This window comes from Daldinia childiae (genome assembly GCF_008694065.1).
Source record: "Daldinia childiae strain JS-1345 chromosome Unknown Scaffold2, whole genome shotgun sequence".
Classification (NCBI taxonomy): domain Eukaryota; kingdom Fungi; phylum Ascomycota; class Sordariomycetes; order Xylariales; family Hypoxylaceae; genus Daldinia; species Daldinia childiae.
The window spans coordinates 6,820,607-6,839,728 of NW_022984643.1; the positions used below are offsets into that span (position 1 = coordinate 6,820,607).

The 19,122-nt window shown below is 42.6% G+C and overlaps 6 protein-coding genes across 6 annotated transcripts; 4 read left to right on the forward strand and 2 right to left on the reverse strand.

Moving 5' to 3' along the window:
* Positions 1-4,422: 4,422 nt before the first annotated feature.
* On the forward strand, positions 4,423-5,664 carry GL218_02656 (uncharacterized protein; the record flags this gene model as incomplete). The annotated part of the gene is made up of 3 exons (XM_033579190.1): positions 4,423-4,445; positions 4,577-5,331; positions 5,414-5,664. The coding sequence occupies 3 exons, from the start codon at positions 4,423-4,425 to the stop codon at positions 5,662-5,664; spliced, it is 1,029 nt and encodes a 342-aa protein (XP_033438980.1).
* Positions 5,665-6,857: 1,193 nt separating this feature from the next.
* GL218_02657 (putative serine protease K12H4.7) lies at positions 6,858-8,764 on the reverse strand (the record flags this gene model as incomplete). Its single annotated transcript, XM_033579191.1, has 4 exons — positions 6,858-7,043; positions 7,092-7,374; positions 7,431-8,539; positions 8,666-8,764. 4 exons carry the CDS (start codon positions 8,762-8,764, stop codon positions 6,858-6,860), a joined length of 1,677 nt encoding a protein of 558 aa, XP_033438979.1.
* A 2,308-nt stretch (positions 8,765-11,072) lies between these two features.
* GL218_02658 (putative peptidase C18A7.01) lies at positions 11,073-12,791 on the reverse strand (the record flags this gene model as incomplete). The annotated part of the gene is made up of 4 exons (XM_033579192.1): positions 11,073-11,266; positions 11,341-11,678; positions 11,727-12,380; positions 12,463-12,791. 4 exons carry the CDS (start codon positions 12,789-12,791, stop codon positions 11,073-11,075), a joined length of 1,515 nt encoding a protein of 504 aa, XP_033438986.1.
* Positions 12,792-14,293: 1,502 nt separating this feature from the next.
* On the forward strand, positions 14,294-14,823 carry GL218_02659 (uncharacterized protein; the record flags this gene model as incomplete). The annotated part of the gene is made up of 2 exons (XM_033579193.1): positions 14,294-14,477; positions 14,552-14,823. The coding sequence occupies 2 exons, from the start codon at positions 14,294-14,296 to the stop codon at positions 14,821-14,823; spliced, it is 456 nt and encodes a 151-aa protein (XP_033438985.1).
* Positions 14,824-16,388: 1,565 nt separating this feature from the next.
* On the forward strand, positions 16,389-17,384 carry GL218_02660 (uncharacterized protein; the record flags this gene model as incomplete). The annotated part of the gene is made up of 1 exon (XM_033579194.1): positions 16,389-17,384. The coding sequence occupies one exon, from the start codon at positions 16,389-16,391 to the stop codon at positions 17,382-17,384; it is 996 nt and encodes a 331-aa protein (XP_033437997.1).
* Positions 17,385-18,178: 794 nt separating this feature from the next.
* Positions 18,179-18,875, forward strand: GL218_02661 (uncharacterized protein; the record flags this gene model as incomplete). Its single annotated transcript, XM_033579195.1, has 3 exons — positions 18,179-18,398; positions 18,455-18,464; positions 18,527-18,875. 3 exons carry the CDS (start codon positions 18,179-18,181, stop codon positions 18,873-18,875), a joined length of 579 nt encoding a protein of 192 aa, XP_033437998.1.
* Positions 18,876-19,122: the final 247 nt, after the last annotated feature.

Genomic DNA, 19,122 nt, shown 5'->3' on the forward strand with positions numbered 1-19,122 from the left:
GGAGGAAGGAGGGAAGAGAGGAGAAGAAAGGGAAAGGAAAGGGGAAAGGAAGAAGAAAAGGAGGAGAGAGAAGGGGGAAAAAGAAGGAGGGAAGGGGAGAAACGAGGGAAGGAGAAAGAAAGAAGAAGGAAGGAGAAAGGAAGGAGGAAGGAAGGAAAGGGGGGAAAGAAGGAGAGAGGAGGGGAAAGAGAAAAGCGAAAAGGGAAGAAAGAGAGGGGAAAGGAAAGGAGGGAAAAAGAAGGGGGAAAAAGGAAAAGAAAAGGGAAGAAGAGAAAGGGGAGGAAAAGGGAAGAGGAAGAAAAGGAGAAGGAGAAGAAAAAAGAGGAAGAGAGGAGAAAGGAGAGGAAAGAAGAGAAGAAGGAAGGGAGAAGGAAGGAGGAAGGAAAAAGGAAGAAGGACGAGGGGAGGAAAAAGGAAAAAGGAAAGAAAAAGAAGGGGGAAAGGAGAAGAAGAGAGAAAAGAGAAGAGGGGAGAAGGGGAAAGGAAAGAGAGAGGGAAGGAAGGAAACGGGAAAGGGAAGAAGCGAGAGAAGGAAGGGGGAAAGGAAGGAAGAAGAAGGAAAGGGGAGAAAGGAAGAAAAGAGAAAAAAGAAGAAAGGAAAAGAGGAAAGAGAGCGAGAGGAAGGGGAAAAGAGGAAAAGGGAGGAAGAAAAGGGAAAAGGGAGGCCAAGAGGGAGGGACAAAAGGGAGGAAAGGAAAAAGGAAAGAGGAAGAAGAGGAAAAAAAAAGGAGAGAAAAAAAGGAAAGGAGGAAGGAGGAGGAAGAAGGAGGAAGGAAGGAAGAAGGAAGGAGAAGAAGGAAAAGAAGGGAGAGGAAGAAAGGGGAAGAGGAGGGGAAGGGGAAGGGAAAGAGGAGGGGGACGGGGAGAGGAGGAAAGGGAAGGAGGAGAGGAAAAAAAGAAGGAAAGGAGGGAAGGAAAAGGGAAAGAAAAAAAAAGGAAAAGAGAAAAAGAGGGAAAAAAAAGAAAGGAAGGAAGAGGAGAAAAGAGAGAAGAACGGGAAAGGGAGGAAAGAAAAAAAAGAAGGAAAGGGAAAAGGAAGAAAAGGGAAAAGAAAAAAAAAGAAGGAAGGGAGAAGGAAGGGGGAAGGAAGGAAGAAGAAGGAGAAGGGAACCGGAAGGGAAAGCGGGAGGGGGAAGGAAGGAGAGAGAGAGAGAAGGGGGAGAAGAAGGAAAAAGGGGAGGGGAAAAGAGGAGGGAGAAGGGAGGAAGAAGGAAGGGAGGGAAAGAAGAAGGAAGAGGGGAAAGGAAGGGAGGGGAGGAGAAGAGAGGGAGAGGGGAAGAGAAAAAAAAGAAGAAAAAAGGGAAGAGAGGAGAGGAGGGAGGGGAAAAAGGGGAAAGGAAAGGGAAAGGGAGAAAAGAGAGAAAAGAAAAAAACGAAGAAGAAAAGAAAAGAAAGAAAAAAAGAAAAGAAAAGAAGGAAAAGAAGGAAAAGAAGGAAAAGAAGGAGAAGAGGAGAGAAAAGAAGGAAAAGAGAAAAGGGAGGAGGAAAAGGGGAAGAGGAAAAAAAGAAAGAAGGAAGGAAGGAAAAATTAAGGAAAAAGAAGGAAAAGAGAAGAAAGAAGAGAAAGGAAAGAAAGAAAAAGGAAAAGAGGAAGGAAGGAAAAAGGAAGGAAAGGGAAAGAAATAAATTAAATTAATTAATAATAATGTATAAATAAATAAATATTAAATAATAAAATTAATAAAAATTAATTATAAATCAATTAAAAAATAAAATAATATTTAAATTTTTTAACGTTATATAATATTTTTATTTTTAAACGCCTTAATTAATTAAAACCTTTACGTTATTATTTATAAAATATATATTAAAAACCGGCTTTTTAAACAATTTTTAAATTTACAAATTTTATCGGGTTTTTCGGATAAATATGTTAATTAATTAATAATTAATTATAAAAATTATTTAATAAATTATTAATAGTTTTTCGGCTTATAGCTATAGTTATTAAATTTTTTTATTTAAATTAATCATTTTACATATAATGCAGCTATTAATAGTTAATTTTTAATTAATTAATAATAATATTATAATTAATTATTAATTAAAATAAATATTTTTTTTGAGATATTAGGTAAAGTTTAGTTTTTTAACTTTTAATAACGTAATATTAATATTATGTTAAATAATATGCGTTATTTTTAATAGCGTAATTATTGGTATATATTAATTAATTAGCAATTAATTAGCAATTAATTTAATTGATTAATAATATTATTTTTTTACTAACTATTTTTTTAATTATTTTTTTAATAAATTATTATTTAACTATTAATTAACATTTTATAAAAATTTAAAAAATTGTTAATTAATTTTTAATTAATAATAATATTATTATTTAATTTACCATTAATTAATTAATAATTTATACTATTTATTTAACCAGTAAAAAAAATTTTATATTTTAAACTATATATATTTTAAAGTAGTTACATAAATTAAAAAATTAATATTATTTATTATTAATTAATTAATAATTAATTAATAATTAATTAATAATATATTTAATATTTACGTTATTTATATATATTTACTCGTTTAAAAGGCGCATGCAAAAAAAGCTTATTTAAAGCAATTTTTAAAATGCCATTTAATTAAAATTAATTAAAAAAAATAAAATATATTTTCATTTTATTCGGATAATGATTAAAACGTTTTTAATAGCTTAAATATTTTTTATAATATTTATTAATAATTACATTAATAAAATATAGTTTAAATAATTAACAATTAATTATAAATTAATTAATTAATTAATTAATTATATATTAATAAATATTAATTAATTAATAATTAATTATTAATTAAACTTATTTAATTTTTATAATTATAACAATTAGTTATAATAGCTATAAATAATGGTAAAATTAATATTAAAAAAAAAAAGAAAATAATATTAAAAAAAAAACCTAAAATTTTTTAAATAGGTAGATAAGGTTATTTAATTTAAATTTAATTAATTAGAAAGTTGGGAAATTATTACGCGTTAAGGTTTTACAATTAACCTAATTAGGTTAAACTTTAGGCTAAAGTTCTGGGATAACTTTGGGATGAGGTGCGCCCTTGTAAAGTACAAGTACCTAATTAGTTGTCGGGTTCCTCGGATTCCTCGCAGAAATGCAGGTGCGTCTAAGGTCCTAGTACAATATAATTTACAGGTACACCGGCACTTCCCCTGGACTGTCGTAACCGAGCTAAATTAAGAATTTTTCCAGAAACGCAGGTATAACCTTTGGGACCCAACATTCGAATCTGTACCCAAGTATTTGACTTGTAAGGTTAGGTACCTAGCTTGGTAACTTGTACCTACATACCTCCTAAGTCCCCACTGTTTCCCGCGTTCCTCTCCGCTGTTTCTATCCCAAGTTTTCTTAGCTTGCATGCTGTGCAACATGTACAACGAATACTTTTACAGTTCGTTTTCTAGTCGGTCCAACGTCAGCAGCGCCACAAAGTGCGGACCGTCGAGGGGGGAATCTTACTTGAAGTTGCTAGACTTAGACTTAAGATTTAATTACTAGATAACCTTAATACATAAAATGACTTGTCTAATATATCTAGCCTATGTTGATCTTGACAAGGCAGGTCAACCATTTGGTAAAATGTTTCAAATCCTTCAGATCCTATTCCCTTAAGGGGTTTGGCCTGGGTATGTTGGTGGGTAAGGGCGGAAGTAGTTAGTAGTTGTAATTCATATGCGGGTTATTCTGGAGTAAGGCTCGAAACAAGCAACATATGTTCCAGTCCGACCCATTATTAACCAAGGTATTAACCAAGGAAAGTCACCGGATCAGGCCGAGAAAGAAGCATCAACAACATAAACTCGACCGAAATATCTAACCGGATCCGGGTTAAATCCTCTAAAAGCATCATAAAATCTCATATCATATACGTATTATAGATCACTGCAGGTTACACGGTCAACTCTTGGCTAGACAATAGGCCGGCGTTAAACTTATAGTTTCCTATACCGTGATGTTGAAGCACTACGACCTCCTTGGCACCCCTTACCGCATTACGCGCCAATCAGACGTTCTCGTGATATTCGTGGCAGACCATTATACGATGCGCCCAAAAAACCCATGACTCCCCCCAGGACTCTGCAAGTAAGCCATTGCTTGGGTCAAGAGATCCGCCGTCACCCCTTCCTGAAATTATGGACATCGACCTGCCATGTGATGCTGTGTTGATGTGAGGTGTAAGTGAGGCACAGTCGGAAAGGCACAGGACGGATGTATATGTGTGTGTATGTGTGTGTTAGTCTACGTCAAGACTTGTCACGACTGACTACCTATGTACAAGTGACGAGCACGTCTTTGTTGTAGTTTTATATAAGAAGGCTCTCTCCCTCCGTCCAACTTGTTCATAGGTTCCCTTGGAACAACAACAAGAGCCTACCAAGTTATATTCACTATACCGGCAATGTCTCAACGAACTGCCAACATGTCACTCATTTTATATTACTTCACTGCCTTAGCTTTATTTCTCTTGGTTTAGCTAGGCCACTCCATCCTGCTCATCCCCTTCACGAAACAAGGGCAGTGGGACCTAGGGGTGAGCTAAGGGAAGCCTTCAGATGGAGGTCGATCCGGAACAAACTTCATCTCACGTACCGAGACACCACGGTTGCTTTCAACGAGATCGGTGCCTCCTTCACTCTCGGCGATAGGGAAAGCCAGCTGTCCCCCGGAGGGACATACCCTCGCCTTACTAGGCTCGCGGACGGCGGCATCCTCTCGGCATCAGCTTACACCGTCAATGGCTTACGAACTATTAGAGTTACCAGGAGCGATGACGACGGCGCAACATTCAACGAGATCGGCAGTATCGCACAAAGCCCCGGAGACTTGGATAACGCATTTCTAATTCAACTTCCGTCCGGAACTGTCCTTGCCGCCTTCCGTAACCACGACAAGGATGCCAATGGTGCTCTTACGTATTTCCGTATCACCGTCTGTAAAAGCGACGACGGCGGTCGCACGTGGGTTTTCTTGGCTCATGCTGCGCAACAGCCCGCTGACGCATCGGGCTTCAACGGACTATGGGAGCCCTTCATCCGGATCGGCAAGGACGGCGGGCTCCAGCTAACGTACTCCGGCGAGCTAAGCCAGACCAACCAGGAGACATTCCGCACTCTGTCGTACGATGGTGGAGCGACATGGTCTACACCGAATAACCTAAGGCTACACAGCCCGGATCAGCAGTTCCGAGACGGAATGCAGGGGATTGCTTCCATCAAGGACGCCAATGGCCAAGATGCTCTAGTCATGGTCTTCGAAGTCAAGGACGGCCCGAACTTCTACCTCGGAACCGTGGTCTCTTACGACGACGGTAACACATGGGGCAGGCGAAACGTGATCTACCGGCCTAACCAGCACAACGGGGGCGCCGCAGATCGCTACTCTCGGAAAAGGTCTTGCTGTAGTCTTCATGACCGACGAAGACCTGCCTGCCGACCAGTTGGATTGGGCTAACAAGGCCGATATCAAAATGATATTTTCTTCGGAGCTTAACAACGGTGACCTCAGGTGGACCAGCCAGACATTCCACCTCTCGGAGGATAGCTCATACTGGCCAGGTACCTTCCAGAGAGGAGACAACAACATCATGGCTGTCTACGAGCGCGGAGGCGTTCCTTACGGAAGAATCATCACGAGCGTCTAAAAACCTCGAGAACAACATTCACTAAACTAGAAATGCATTGGTTGGAAATTTCGGGGGGTTTCATCGGGTTTCACATATTGGGAGTTATGGTCATCGTTCACGATATCCCTTGGCATCACGATTGCTCCAGATATCATGGGAGTATTGCGAAGAAGCTTCAGGCTTGAACACATTTGCAACAGCATACACTATGGCGGTCGTATCGAGACAACGGGTTTGGAAACAAGGCTAGCCGAACTAACGAGGACACACATTGTATAACTACCTCTAAACGTACATAAAACAGAATTGAGCACATATTGTTAGGAGTTGAAAATCCTCGCGTGGTATTTTAGTTAGGGTTATTGATTCGATAGGTTTACGAATTAGCGCACTTTATCATCATTAACACTTGAACAGTTAGATCCGCAAAAACTATGTAAATCCTTAGCAAAGCCGTGCTTGTTGCCTTGACAGATCCGCAAATAAATGTGCTGGCGGGGGGCTATGTGTCTAGGCGAGTTGGCATAAGCAAGATAATTATCTTGATTTTTATTTCTCGATGCCAAGATAAAACTTCGTCCTATTACAAATACATACTAGGAATGTTCAAGTAAGGGGCTGTGATATACCCTGCTCGCCAAGGCTAATCGGTGTCAGTCAATCGCGATTCGCGAATGCTTTGGTCCAATCCCTTAATGCGGCACATCTTACTTTGACCCATCGATCTGGTCGCTCTTAGTTAGAATTTACATAATCCAAGAATAGATTTCATCCTTCGGCTTTCGGATAGCTTGCTCCCACACGGAGTCTTGGTTACCGGAAGATCTTATTATGTTCTAATTAATTAAGTTGATATTATAACGATATCTAAACCATAACCACCGTCAAGCATGGCCACACGACTATTCGCAAAATCTATTGAATGTAAAGATTCAAAACTGACCTGAAGTGATACATATACTGAGTCACCCTAACGCTATCCGGAAATGGCACTGAATCACATACGTGCCGCTCAGATAACCTACCGGAACTTATTATGATAGGTGCTTTATGCATGAAGCAATCCCTGTGGTTTAGTGGTTATTGCTGTTAATCATGCAGACATAAATGAGCTCAAGTTCGACATAACACTGAGTCTACTGCATATTGCTATAGCATTTAATAACTATGTTATAGTTCATCAGACTCCGTTACAACACCTGCTACTCCCGTCAGCTTCCCGTGGTTGACAAGTGCAAGTACAGGCACCTGCTGCTAGTATTTACCCGTGAATTCTTGCACCCATTTTGCACAAATGTCGCGATCTGCTTCTGGGCATCCGCAACCGGCGCTGGTGGTAGCTCTGCTGTCGTTTCGTTAGGGAATAGACCGTTCTCATCCCAGTGATGGACCGCCCGCTAATAAACTGTTAGTACAAGATAAAGAAAAAGTAATGACGAACTTACATCGATCAGGATGTAGGGCTCCTCTATAGTGTTGGGTCGTTCAGGAAGACCAATGGCATGAACACCTGCCGCCCTCCACGGATCCCATTCGCCATCGATGAAAGCAAGTCTGGGATAGCTGATATTAAATCCGCCGAGCTTATTGATGTACTCTACGTCGGCTGGCTTGGTTATATTGAAAGCCTCTCGGCAAATCAGAGCCGAGTAGTCCACATCGATGGTACGTGAGATGAGAGGGAGTTGGTCCTCAGGGACACCGCTTCCGGTTTGAAGGTAACCCCACCTGGATATCAGGTGAGTACTTGAGACCATATTATGAATCAGTGGCTTGAGACTTACTGGGTGCAAACTTGGTATTGCCATAACCTCCAAGTTTGAGAAATATCATCCTGGGCATAAAATTCCGGGTCGTCGGTAGTGAAGCATGCATCCTGATCACCGGAACATCTTGCAACTGAAGTCCGGTTTATGTAGCCAACGTAATTCAAGAATCGGTTTGCGAGGGTTTCTACCTCGTCTTCGTAGCCGCCGATTTTGATCAACTCTTCAATAGATGCCCTGCGTGACTCTGTTCCAGGATACAGCACATCGTCCGATGAGACCTTATCACAGTAGACAAAGAATTCGTCGCTGCTCTGCGAAGGATCCCAGTTTAGACTCTGCAGCCCATAGATGCCGCCGTTTATGGCACTGGCGAAGTCGCCGTCGCGCGTTATATTGGGTAGGCCGAAAGCTGCCTTAAGCTGCCCAACGTACTCAGAGCCCTTTTTACCAATAAGTATATTGTCTATAATATGCGTGAGCTTTTGGGTGGTTTCGACGCATGCTGGCGGCCCATAAACGGCGGCAGCCTCGAAGTATTGCCAGTAATCCCAAATAGCCTGGGGAACGCCAGACGACGAGATAGTGCCATAATAGACATCCGGGTATACGACTCGCAAGAACGCGACAAAAGCACCGGCATAACTGCCGCCGTAGGCAATCCAAGGTGTCTTCTCAGGACTTAGATCCACGCCCTCCAAGCCGGCAAATTTGACATTCTTAGCAAAGTAAGCAGTATCAGCCAAGGCCTGGTCGGTAGTAAGGAAGCGTAGGTTCTCGGTGCTAAAGTCCGGCACGGGAATACTTTTTCCATAGTATCTATGTTCGAGAATGACCCCTACTCCGCCCGTCGCTTTCGCAAGCTGGTAAACGATGCCTTTCTGTAGGAAGGGTAGGCGATCAGCTCCACTCGTCTCCCCTCCTGAGAGCACAATCACTGGACCCCCTGGCTTATAGTATTGCGTATCAACCCAGTATCGCAAATTAAATGTGCCATTGGAGTGCGGCTCATAAGAGGAATCGTTGTGGAAATGGTCAATCGGGGTCGAGAGATTGTACTCGGGGTAAATGGCTTGGAGGTCAAGCTCTCTCGCACTGAGACCGTTGTGCGCGTCTCTACGTTGGACCTGCCGCAATTGGATGAGTTAGTCTCATGATTATTCGAATATTTACATGGTATATTGATGACAAATGGAGGAAGATATGGTGTATCTGTTTATATTCAAATGAAGTTATTATGTATATTCACATACCTGCTTCGCAAGTTCGCTAATTGGCAAGGGGTGTCTCTGAATTGCCTCGACGGAAGAGACAAGGGCCAGTAGGCCCGCGACAGCACCGCAACGAACCATGGTAACGATGGAAAATGCGCCTCTAGAGGGGATTCCAGTAAACAGGAGTCACCTAGATAATCCAAAAATAGGGCGACACGTCCATATTTGAGAGGATAATTGGAGGCCCGCTTGGCATTGTGCAATATCTAACCTCCGTTGTCGTTATTATTGCTTTAGGCAGGACAAGAGAGATTACGTCGTATTATTAACACCCGGACATGTAAACACGCCACCCGAGCAGCCGAGATAATGAGTGACGATCCTTGGCGATATGCAGTCAGACCCCAGTCAACCCCCAGTCGACCCCCGGAGCTAGGCAAAAGATGGAAGGTCTTGCTATATTCGTTTAAGACGTTATCAAGATCTATCCACCTACCTAACCTATGATAAATATCATATTATGCAGAACAATATTATTAAAGTAAGAAAATCCCTATATCCAAGAGGTAGATCTCTCATATGTAGGTACCTAGGTAGTGTGTATTACATACCAATCGATGTAATGTACGATGTCTTACATCGATATGGCAATATGTTTCACCATTGCAATATTGGCGGCTTCTCTCACTTAGCCGGACAATGCATGTATCGTACATCACAAAGTATATCAACCTTCCAAGATAAAACAACCTACACTCTTATTCGCCTATTTAAGATACTATAATCTACGACTATATGAAAGATTGGACAGGGCAATGGCCGTTATTAGATAACATTAACACCTTGTCGCGTTAGCCTTTCACCATTCTCAATGTAGCAAGTATTAAAGTCGTGTTTATATATGTGAGCCACAAATCAGTTGTAACCGTATTGTATACACTTAGGTATATATCTTTTACTTCTAGATAGCTCAAATGAAACACTCGGATGGGTGGTTTGGATCTATTGTCGTAGAGCTGAATGTAGTTGTAACTCGGGAAGAACTATTAATAGTTAAACGATACTTACCTCCTATATAAAATATGAATTAAGGTAAGGTGCTTTAATATTTACACTTGGATACTTTGATAGATAAAACACCAACTTACCTAAGTCTTTTTTACTTAACATTTAGCTTAGGCACTGTTAGAAAACAGCTTGGCGAAGCTTACCGGTAGAGGTTCATGTCCTTTATAATTCTTCTTCGAGTATCTATGCCAAATCTAGATTAACTATATTCCTTCCATAGATTCAAAATATAGCCTCACATATACACAAGTCACTTAACAAAGAACCGATTTTTAGGAAATATAAGTATTATTAATAAAATCAACGCTTAAGGCACAAAGCTGCAAAATTGACAAGGCTGCTTGCGAATGTTATCCAAGATAAGTACCTAGGTAACCAAGCTTCCCTCTGTCCAAGATGGTTAGGTAGACAGGAAATATGCATATTGCACCCTCGAACAGTAAGAAATCCACCGCGAACTCCAAGGCGTAGAATCAAGACGACCTACGACATGACCCGAAAAAAGTTTACATCTAGGCTAAACTTGATATACAATCAAGCCCCTGCCTAATGCCGTTAAGGGTCAACTATCCCTCGGCCCCTACTACGTCCGCCCATGTGCGTTCAAATAATCGTCCCTGCTCTCGATGGTTCTAAGAAGGGTCTCAAGATCGTCAAGCCTCCTTTGGCCTTGGCAGAGTGCAGTATTACTGGGGACCAGTATAGCTGCTATGCGAACTATGTTGCCACTTGTAAAGATCCATCCGTGTAAATCGGTAATTTTTTTTCTCTCTTCAGCGGAGAGCTTGGCACGCTCGACGGGGAGTGCGCGAGCCCAGGACTCGGCCCCCGTGATATCCTGTAAGATCTTAAGGCCAGCGTCTATCATCCAAGCGTCTGCCATCGGATATGTTAAGGAGTAGTTGTGTTGTTTTGTGAGGTGATTGGGTTAAGGTTAGATTGGGTTAAGGTTAGAGGAAATGGAAAAGAAAATAGGAGGCGTTCGGGACTGTTTATATATTAGTTTTAGAGCCAGTTAGCAAATTGCATTTACGCTGATGGTTTTAAGCAATCTCGGCATGATCGTGATTGTTTGTTTCAACGAACAGCCTATTAACTAAGACTTTTCTATTCATCGAGTTTGAATGATGGCCAGGAAGAATCGGGTGAGCTCAATCGCAGAAAAATACAATCATATCGAGTGAATTCTGTCAAATTCGTATGAGTATCTAAGTACTTAACTTAAGTTAATCACACGACGCGGTAAATACGACTAGTATCGTTTTCTACTGTCTTCATAATTCCTCATTTATGGGACGTATGGGTGAGTTCCATGGTAGTCTTGTCTGTGACAAACGGGAATCTGGAACTAAAAGCCTTCTTCGCCATATCACACTTCTCAAGGATCATAGGGACTCATAGCCCTTCGCCCCGTTAACAGCTCAGCATCACCGTCTTCTTTTACAAGATAGATATCTTCGTGACGAACACCAAATTTATCTTCCAGATATATCCCAGGTTCGTTTGTAAAAGTCATCCCAGGTCGGAGGATGCTCTTCGTATTCCACTTATTCAAGTATGGTGACTCGTGGGCTAGAGAGAAGTGAGTGAGTAGATTATATCAAAAGACCGACTTTTTAGATATAATGAGTTTAAGAAGTGCATACCCTTAATTCCAATTCCGTGACCCAGCCGGTGCGTAAAGGCATGACCATATCCTGCATTTTCAATGATCTTACGAGCAGCAAGGTCGACGCTCGCCGCGGTATTGTTCGCTTTAAACTCCCTAGATGCAGCTGTCTGGGCCTCTAGTACAATATTCCATACTTTCAACTTTTCTGCCTGCAGCTTAGGGTCCCCTCTAGGAACTTGGATTGACTTGGGCAGCAGGCCCATAGTCATAAGGAGAGATGCAACTAAACTGGGATATGTTTTGCCCCCTTCATCTGCTGAGTCTATGAAAAAGCTGCGGCAAATGTCGGAAGAGTATCCTAAGTAATGTGCCCTAGAAGGAGTTTAGAGGATACGTCTAGAATTTTTCAAGTGTGCTTACCCGACATCGATCACAACCATCGTCTCATAGTTTAATTCCTTTTTGCCGACGACAAAGCCACCGTGAGGCAAAGCGCCGTCTTCCTCAAAGAGCACTATATTGAAAAAGAGAGTAAAACCCACCGAGAGAAGCGATGCGTCAAGAATATCTCGTACCTCGTCCTCGGTCAGCCCCGCCACGAGGCACGGACGCATCGCCCTTACGGCCATCACAGTCCCAGTGTTCACAGCGCGGAGCAATTCTACTTCGGCGGGGCTTTTCAGCTGCCTCACTAATTCGACTTCTGCACTCAACCCGAACGTCTCGAATCCAGCATTAGCAAGTCCGCGAGCAATAAAATCCCGCAATTCCTCATCTATTATGAGTCTAGGTTTCCTCCCATGCTCATGCACGCCAGTATTAGCAAACAGATGGGATTGTCGCAGGGTGCTGTAAGGATCCCAGTGTTCTTCCCAAATCACGATATCCAGTTCAGGCTCTTGAGAGGGAATCCCGAGCATGCGGACTCGGCCTTCCTCAAAATGTGGAGCAAGAAAAGCCGTCTTGGCGGAAACGGCCCCGGACTCGGAGGTTACGGGTAAGATTATCATCAAGAACGGCCTTTCTTCTGGCTCCCAGGGCTCCCAATCACCCTGCGAGGTATTTCCGTAGTATCTGGTAAGCCATTGATGTTAGGTCAGGTTGAAACACGTGAATAACTATGAGTAAGATGTTTCTTTAGGATTTATAGTCTCACTGAAAGGTATAGCCTGGCTCGAGAACGAAAGCATCGACATTGGATGCGACGACTAAAGCTCGTGCGAGACGATTTCTTCTTTTTATAAATTCATATTTGCTAATCGGCAATGCTCCGTCGAGGAAAGATAGGTCGGCTCGGAGATTATCGATGGCGCATCTCTGCACCTGAGTTATATCCGGTCCAGATTTCACATTTTGGAATGCCCATGTGCGTAATAGACATATCACATTGAATAATAAAATAGCTAATATAATAGCTCTACGGCTTCTATAAGATCTAGTGCCGTGGCTCAAGCTCGAAAGGCCCTTTCGACTTGATTGCTTCATGACGGCAAGCAGCTGAAATGTAAGTGAGGGGTACAAATTCCAGCGTACGCCAACGTCGTGGAGAATATTAATAAAAACCTTATACCGATCAGCATTCTCATTCGCTAGAATGCATGTCCTGAAGGTTACAGTAGTTAGGTCGTATCCACTAGGACTTTTTCAACTTTGAGTTCTTACCCCTCTGCAAGTAAATCCTTCCCTGCTGACCCTAACTTCCTTCGAGTATATATAGGGGGTTCGATCGCTGGGTGTTGTTTCTGGAGTCAATATAATAATAAGCAAAGCAGACAGGGTTTTCCGAAAATTTCCAATCGATTATTTGAAGGGGGCTCTTCTGACCCTAACCAGCCGGGTGATAATGCCCCTGAGCTGAATAACCCTTTTCTAGATAATTGATCAGGGGTACGATTTGATACATCTTATATTAACCTCTTACTTGACTATAACCACGTCAACTTGAATACAGATGTTAATTTTATAGTGACTGGAGCATGGCTATCCCATATAAAATTTAGGTTTTGGTGACGATAAATTAATATTCTTTGCAAGATCGAGGATTTATAACGTACAATTTTATGTTTTGTTTCTTTTACAAGCCGGGAGATGAAAAGAATGAGGATGGCCTCATCTTGAAATCTAACCTAACTTTTATTCTATTAGCGCTATCGAAAATCCTCGTCGCCCCTCACTTGATTCCAAACCAATTTCTGATACTAGGCACCTATGCATAAAGAGGTATGCACAATATTCAAGTATACCCTCGTACATAGAGTGCGATGCACCCATCATAACTTGACTAAATCGGGGTCTTGTTCTTAGAAGCTATGATACTTTAACCGGTATACCACTACAAATATAAACACAAAATTTACAGCTGTAGTACTAAAGCTGAGCTACACATGCAGGGCGTCTTAGAGAACTACCCAATCAGGGAATTTCTAGCGGAAAATGACCATTAGCACGTGATCCCAACCGCCTTGCTGAGCTCAGATGCGTTTCTGTGAAAGTGGGACAGCTTAGCAGACAGTTCAGCCGTACAGCGGATCGACGAGGGCTGTGGTGTTAATTCAAACTACCAATTGGTGGATTGACGTAGGTTAGAACTATCCTAATAGGTCATTGGCCATGGATCATCGCCTAGGACTTATACGGCGTATCACAAATTAAGAAATTAATAGCTGTCCTGCCACTTTACCAAAGGTATAAAAGCTTATATACCTCCCATAGACGTATTTTATGATATAGTCTAGAGTTCCCAACCCTTCTTAGATTCATCTTCTTTGTTCCTAATCTAGGCCCCAGCCAGCCAGTCCCAATCCCCTCGACTCAAATTTCATCAACTTTCCAACCAACCCTCAAAATGGGAAACCCGCCACAACTACATCCCTTTCCTCGACAGATAGGCATATTTCCACAATTCTTCGCGAGGCAATCCGAAACGTTAATTCTAAAAGAAAAATGTTTGTCGCTATCGGGAAACAGCTTCGACGTAGGCCTACCTAATGGTCAAACCCATCTTCAAAGTAAAAGGCGAGTCCCTCTCGTTCTCCAGCCGCATGAACGTCATGGACACAAGCGGCAACTTCCTATTTTGTATTCGCAAGAAGCACTTGAGCATACACACGACGTACTATGCCGAGAATTCCAATGGCAACGAGATCTTCGAAGTGAGGAGTAAATTTAGGTGTAAGTTTGCTATTCTGACGCCATCCCCGTCTTGTACTAGGATGACATTAGGCAACTAACATAAGACATTACAGTGGGTGGCTCTAAGTTCATTGGTACGTTTACTTCGGCCTCTGGTCAGCAGGAGGAACTAGTGATGAAGGGCGATTGGACCGATACGACGGCTGATATCACGGATGAGGCCACCGGCCAAACCGTCGCGTCCGTTTACCGTGATCGCTGGAATGCGCGGGAGTTCCTAGCCGACCAGCAGACTTATAACGTTACTATCGCGCCGAACGTCGACATGGCTATCATCGTCGCAATGTGCATCTGCCTAGACATGAAGAGGAACGAAACTCCGTAGGGAGAATGTATATACAATTTGTACATTGGTTTGGGATTTGGTCATGACGAATTTAAGCGGTGATAATACCTTGGAGCGTTTTACCTATACGCTTTTAATGGAATATTGCGGTCGGGAGTTTTGTTTTTTCTAAAGGAAGTTAAACTGATCTAATACGGTTAACTGTTTTAATTTTAAAGATAAATCTTGGATGTAGGTATAGTACGTTGAATATTACAGCACTTTGTACCCATCAAGCCCCGTTCAGTTGGTTCCTATAAAGGATACATGCGGACCAACAGGTACGTTGTATGATTAGGAAACCGGATGTCCTTTTATTACTGTTTGAATAGACAATAGATACACCGCACACTTAAGCCGGGTAGTACTGCTGTTGCTACTATCTGGATATTAATGCCTCATATCTAGGCCCTGCAACACGCGCACTGGAACAGGCGAGGCAAGGATGCCCCTATGCCTGTTATGCTTCCCTGAGAGCATTACGAAGAATGCGATTTGCGAATGGCTCTCCAGACCGGCGGATTCAAGGACGATAATATTACCTGCTCGAATAATGAATACTACTTGACCGTACCCGATCTCAAGATATGGGTGCAACTGGCGTGAAGTTTATTGGGTAGCGTAACTACTATGTGGATGAACCTAGAATGAGGAGGATAAGTGGGATGAGGCACTCGAGGATATTGTGGAGGAGCAGACGAATAGTGATGGGATCTCGAAGAATGATAAGGGCGAAACTGAACTTAAGATGATCGCTTATGTTGCTATTGCTAAGAAGTAGAAAATTTCTCGTAATATACTATGTTATGTCTACACTACATACCACTTATCTAATCTGGAAACAGTACAGAACATGATCTATTCCAACTGCTTTAGTTTATATATACAAGTCCATTCGGATATTTGTAGTTCACTATCACAATTAGACTAACGTAGTCCATTCTTTGTCGATATGTCTGACTATAACGCTACCCGGCTATCAAAAAATCCGCAAGTTAGCTTATAACGGGCTGTCCCTAAACTCTTCATCCTTATTTGTGCCAGTGCTCTTTGAGTCTATTAGATAGAGATATATATAGACACTGATTATATAATTCCGTTTAATATTCACAATTTAGGAAATCCTAAAAACCTTTCAGTGCTAATAGTCAGTGTGACAAGCCCTTCTCAACCAGCGTCATGCCATGACATGCGTTTCCCTACGGAATACTAAGACCCTTTCTTGCACGTCTTCTAATCCTTCATCGTGTAAGTGACATGTCAACGACTTGCTAAAGTCACTTCCCACGCTAACGCTATCATCGCCCGTAAATAGTCACTTATGTGGATCCCTAGCAACAATGCTTAGACATCTACAATGAGGCAATCGCCACCTGTTCTATCCGCTTTTTTCTCTGCAAGTTGAAGAAACTAAATCACCCGTGCAACCAGATTGTTAGCACGTTCTGAAAGAGGCTGTTTAAACTCTTTAAACTATGGCAACCATCTGTTTACTTTATCTCAGGCCCCAAAGGCAAAAAATAGCATCCAAGATTTACGACTACAACTAAATTAACAACCTCGCAATGGCTTCCAAAGATGGCAACCGAGTAGACACTGGGGAGGGGAACACTGATGCGACGAACACCGACAAAGCCAGTTCCAACAAGTTGAAAGTCCCTCCGATATTTAGAGAGGCTGCTGAATATAAAGTCGCCCTCGAAATTCATGGAGAGCACCTTGAAGCCCATCGCAATCAGCTGAATGAAATCCAAAAGAGGCACAACTTGGCAATAGATGAGATGATGCCTAAGTTGAGCCTTATGGGAGGGTCTCTACAATCCATGATGGAATCCATGCAGCTAAAGGTTGATCGTCTTCGTGATATTCGTTTGGAAATCGAACGTAACCAGGCTGCAGAGGAGGTTAACACGAAGCCAGTCACGGAGGAGACTATGGCAATGACCCTAAATCCACAAGTACTCAATGCTATGGGGCTTCGTGATCTATCGAACCTGGTCAGTCGCGAAGTAATCAAGCTGGTTTGCGAATTGGCTATTCGAGGCGCTCCTATCACAACCCCTTCTACACCTCTACCTCCCGTGACACCCGTTCCAGCCACGCCTTTTATAACGATGCCTCCTATAACGGTACCTCCTACTGCATCTCCCCCTACGCCGTCTACTATTATACAGCCTTCTCCCGAATTACGCCCTGCCTTTTCATCGCCGCAGAAGACCTACAAAGAGCGACAGAAGGAGAGGCGCAAGCAGAAGAAGGCAGAGAAGGCGAAACTTCAAAAGAAACAAGCTCTCAAATCGGTAAACGCCAAAGTACAGACGATTCGTAAGGTCATGAAGGAGAAGAAGCTAGTCATGAAGAGGGCCATTAAGAGACGTCGTTCGCGACAAATGAAAGAAGAGGTGATGGGATCGCGTACGGTTAAGACTATAAGACTTAGGCTACGGAGGACAGAATATGCGATCCGTTCGGTCCGTACTCTTCTCGAATGGATGCGCGCGGTTAGGACGTTTGACATGGAAATTCGTCGGAGACTACGAATAAGACGCGTACGCATTTAGCTAGATGCATCGGCATAGCACTGAAAGTCCTAAGATTTGTCACGTATGTCGAGTACGTTTGGTTAGAAAGGGGTAGTGTCCGAGATTTTGTACATCTCACGGTGCAAATCTTTCGATGCTTTGAACTACTCAGGGATCGTATAGGTATTGAATCCTTTATTAATGTAATAATTGGTCCGATAGATCTCCTTGTTACCTGCTGTGTTTTCTTAGTATTATTGATGTTGTCACTACACTAAAGTCTAATAAGCAGTATTTAATACATTAAAATTCATTTGAATAGAGAATTATAAATAAAATGAAATTCAGTATCCATAAGACTAATAACAAACGAGAAACTTTCCTAGGAACGATAGTAGGTACTCTCAAAGCTCCCGTGCCAGGGGCAAGTCTAGACAGGTCTTGCTATTTGAGTGATCGGCAACCCGTATCAAAATCAAGGCTAGATAATAATAACTGCCATCAATTTGCGGGGACCCCGCGTTCAAGTAAACTCTTATAGCTAATTCGCCAAGACGGAAGATTGGCAATGCAGAAGTCGACCGAGCCCGATGAGGAAAATTGGCTATTTAGCCAACGAGCTTATATAAAGTTAATAGTGGCGGCATTAGCATGAAGTAGATTACCTACCCCTGAATGATGTAAAAAGAGCTCCGCATGAGATATGGCGCAAGACACGCGATTCGATGACAACCCAGTATTTATATCAGACCCAGGTCCTGGGGAGTCTACCCAATATGACCGGATCGTCGACTCACATAAGACAGTTATTGCTATAGACGTTGATATTGAAGATGAAGAGCTTCGGTATTCTATCCGCCCTGGCTTTCGCCAGTATTTCAGCTGCTCAGACCCCGTCGGGCTTCACCCCCGCCGTGGAGCAAAAGCTTGAGGTCACGTTCGGAACCAAGTCTGTGACGCCTGGTCTAGCATTGGCAAAGACCGAAACCTCAAGGCAGCCAACTATTGGCCTAGGTATTCCTGCTAACGGTACCTATTTGTGGATGCTGATCGGTAAGTTATATATCCTTCAAGATTTCGGAATCCAGCTAGCTAACCCTTTATAACAGACCTCGATGCGTATGTTTCAAGGACTCCTGGAAACATTAGTATTTATTGTTGCTAACTCTATATGATGCTAGATCAACCAACTTCATAAACCCCGGCCAAGGCCAACCAGCCACATATCTTCACACCGTGATCCGAGATTTCAAGGCAAGCGGCAGTGCATCAGCCGACGGCGTTAGCACGCTTACGTCCACGGCCAATGGCCCCGTAGCGTGGTTTGCTCCGGCACCTCAACCGGAGAACCCTCCTCATCCGCACCGATACACGAACCTACTTTGGGAACAGCCGGAGAACTGGCAGGTCCCCGCGGCCGTGAACCAGATGCTTCAGAGCCAGAAGACTGGATTTAGCGTTCCCAAGTTCATTACGGCTGCTGGACTGAAGGACCCTATTGCCGCCAACTACTTCAACGTCACCGGTTAAGTGGGGGGACTATAGGATGAGAAAAGGGGGGCTGCTTACGGACATGAGAATATATACGTGAAGAAACCTTGATGTACATTGGCAGAGACGGCTGTGCGTTCGCTCCGCGGCTAAAACATCTAACTAAGACACCAATATTCCCTTTGTAAATATACCTATCACTACCATCGCCTTTTCTCCATTCGTGATCTCGGAAATGACCGTTTCCAACAGCTCAACCACCTTTTTCGTCAGGATCATAAAATTT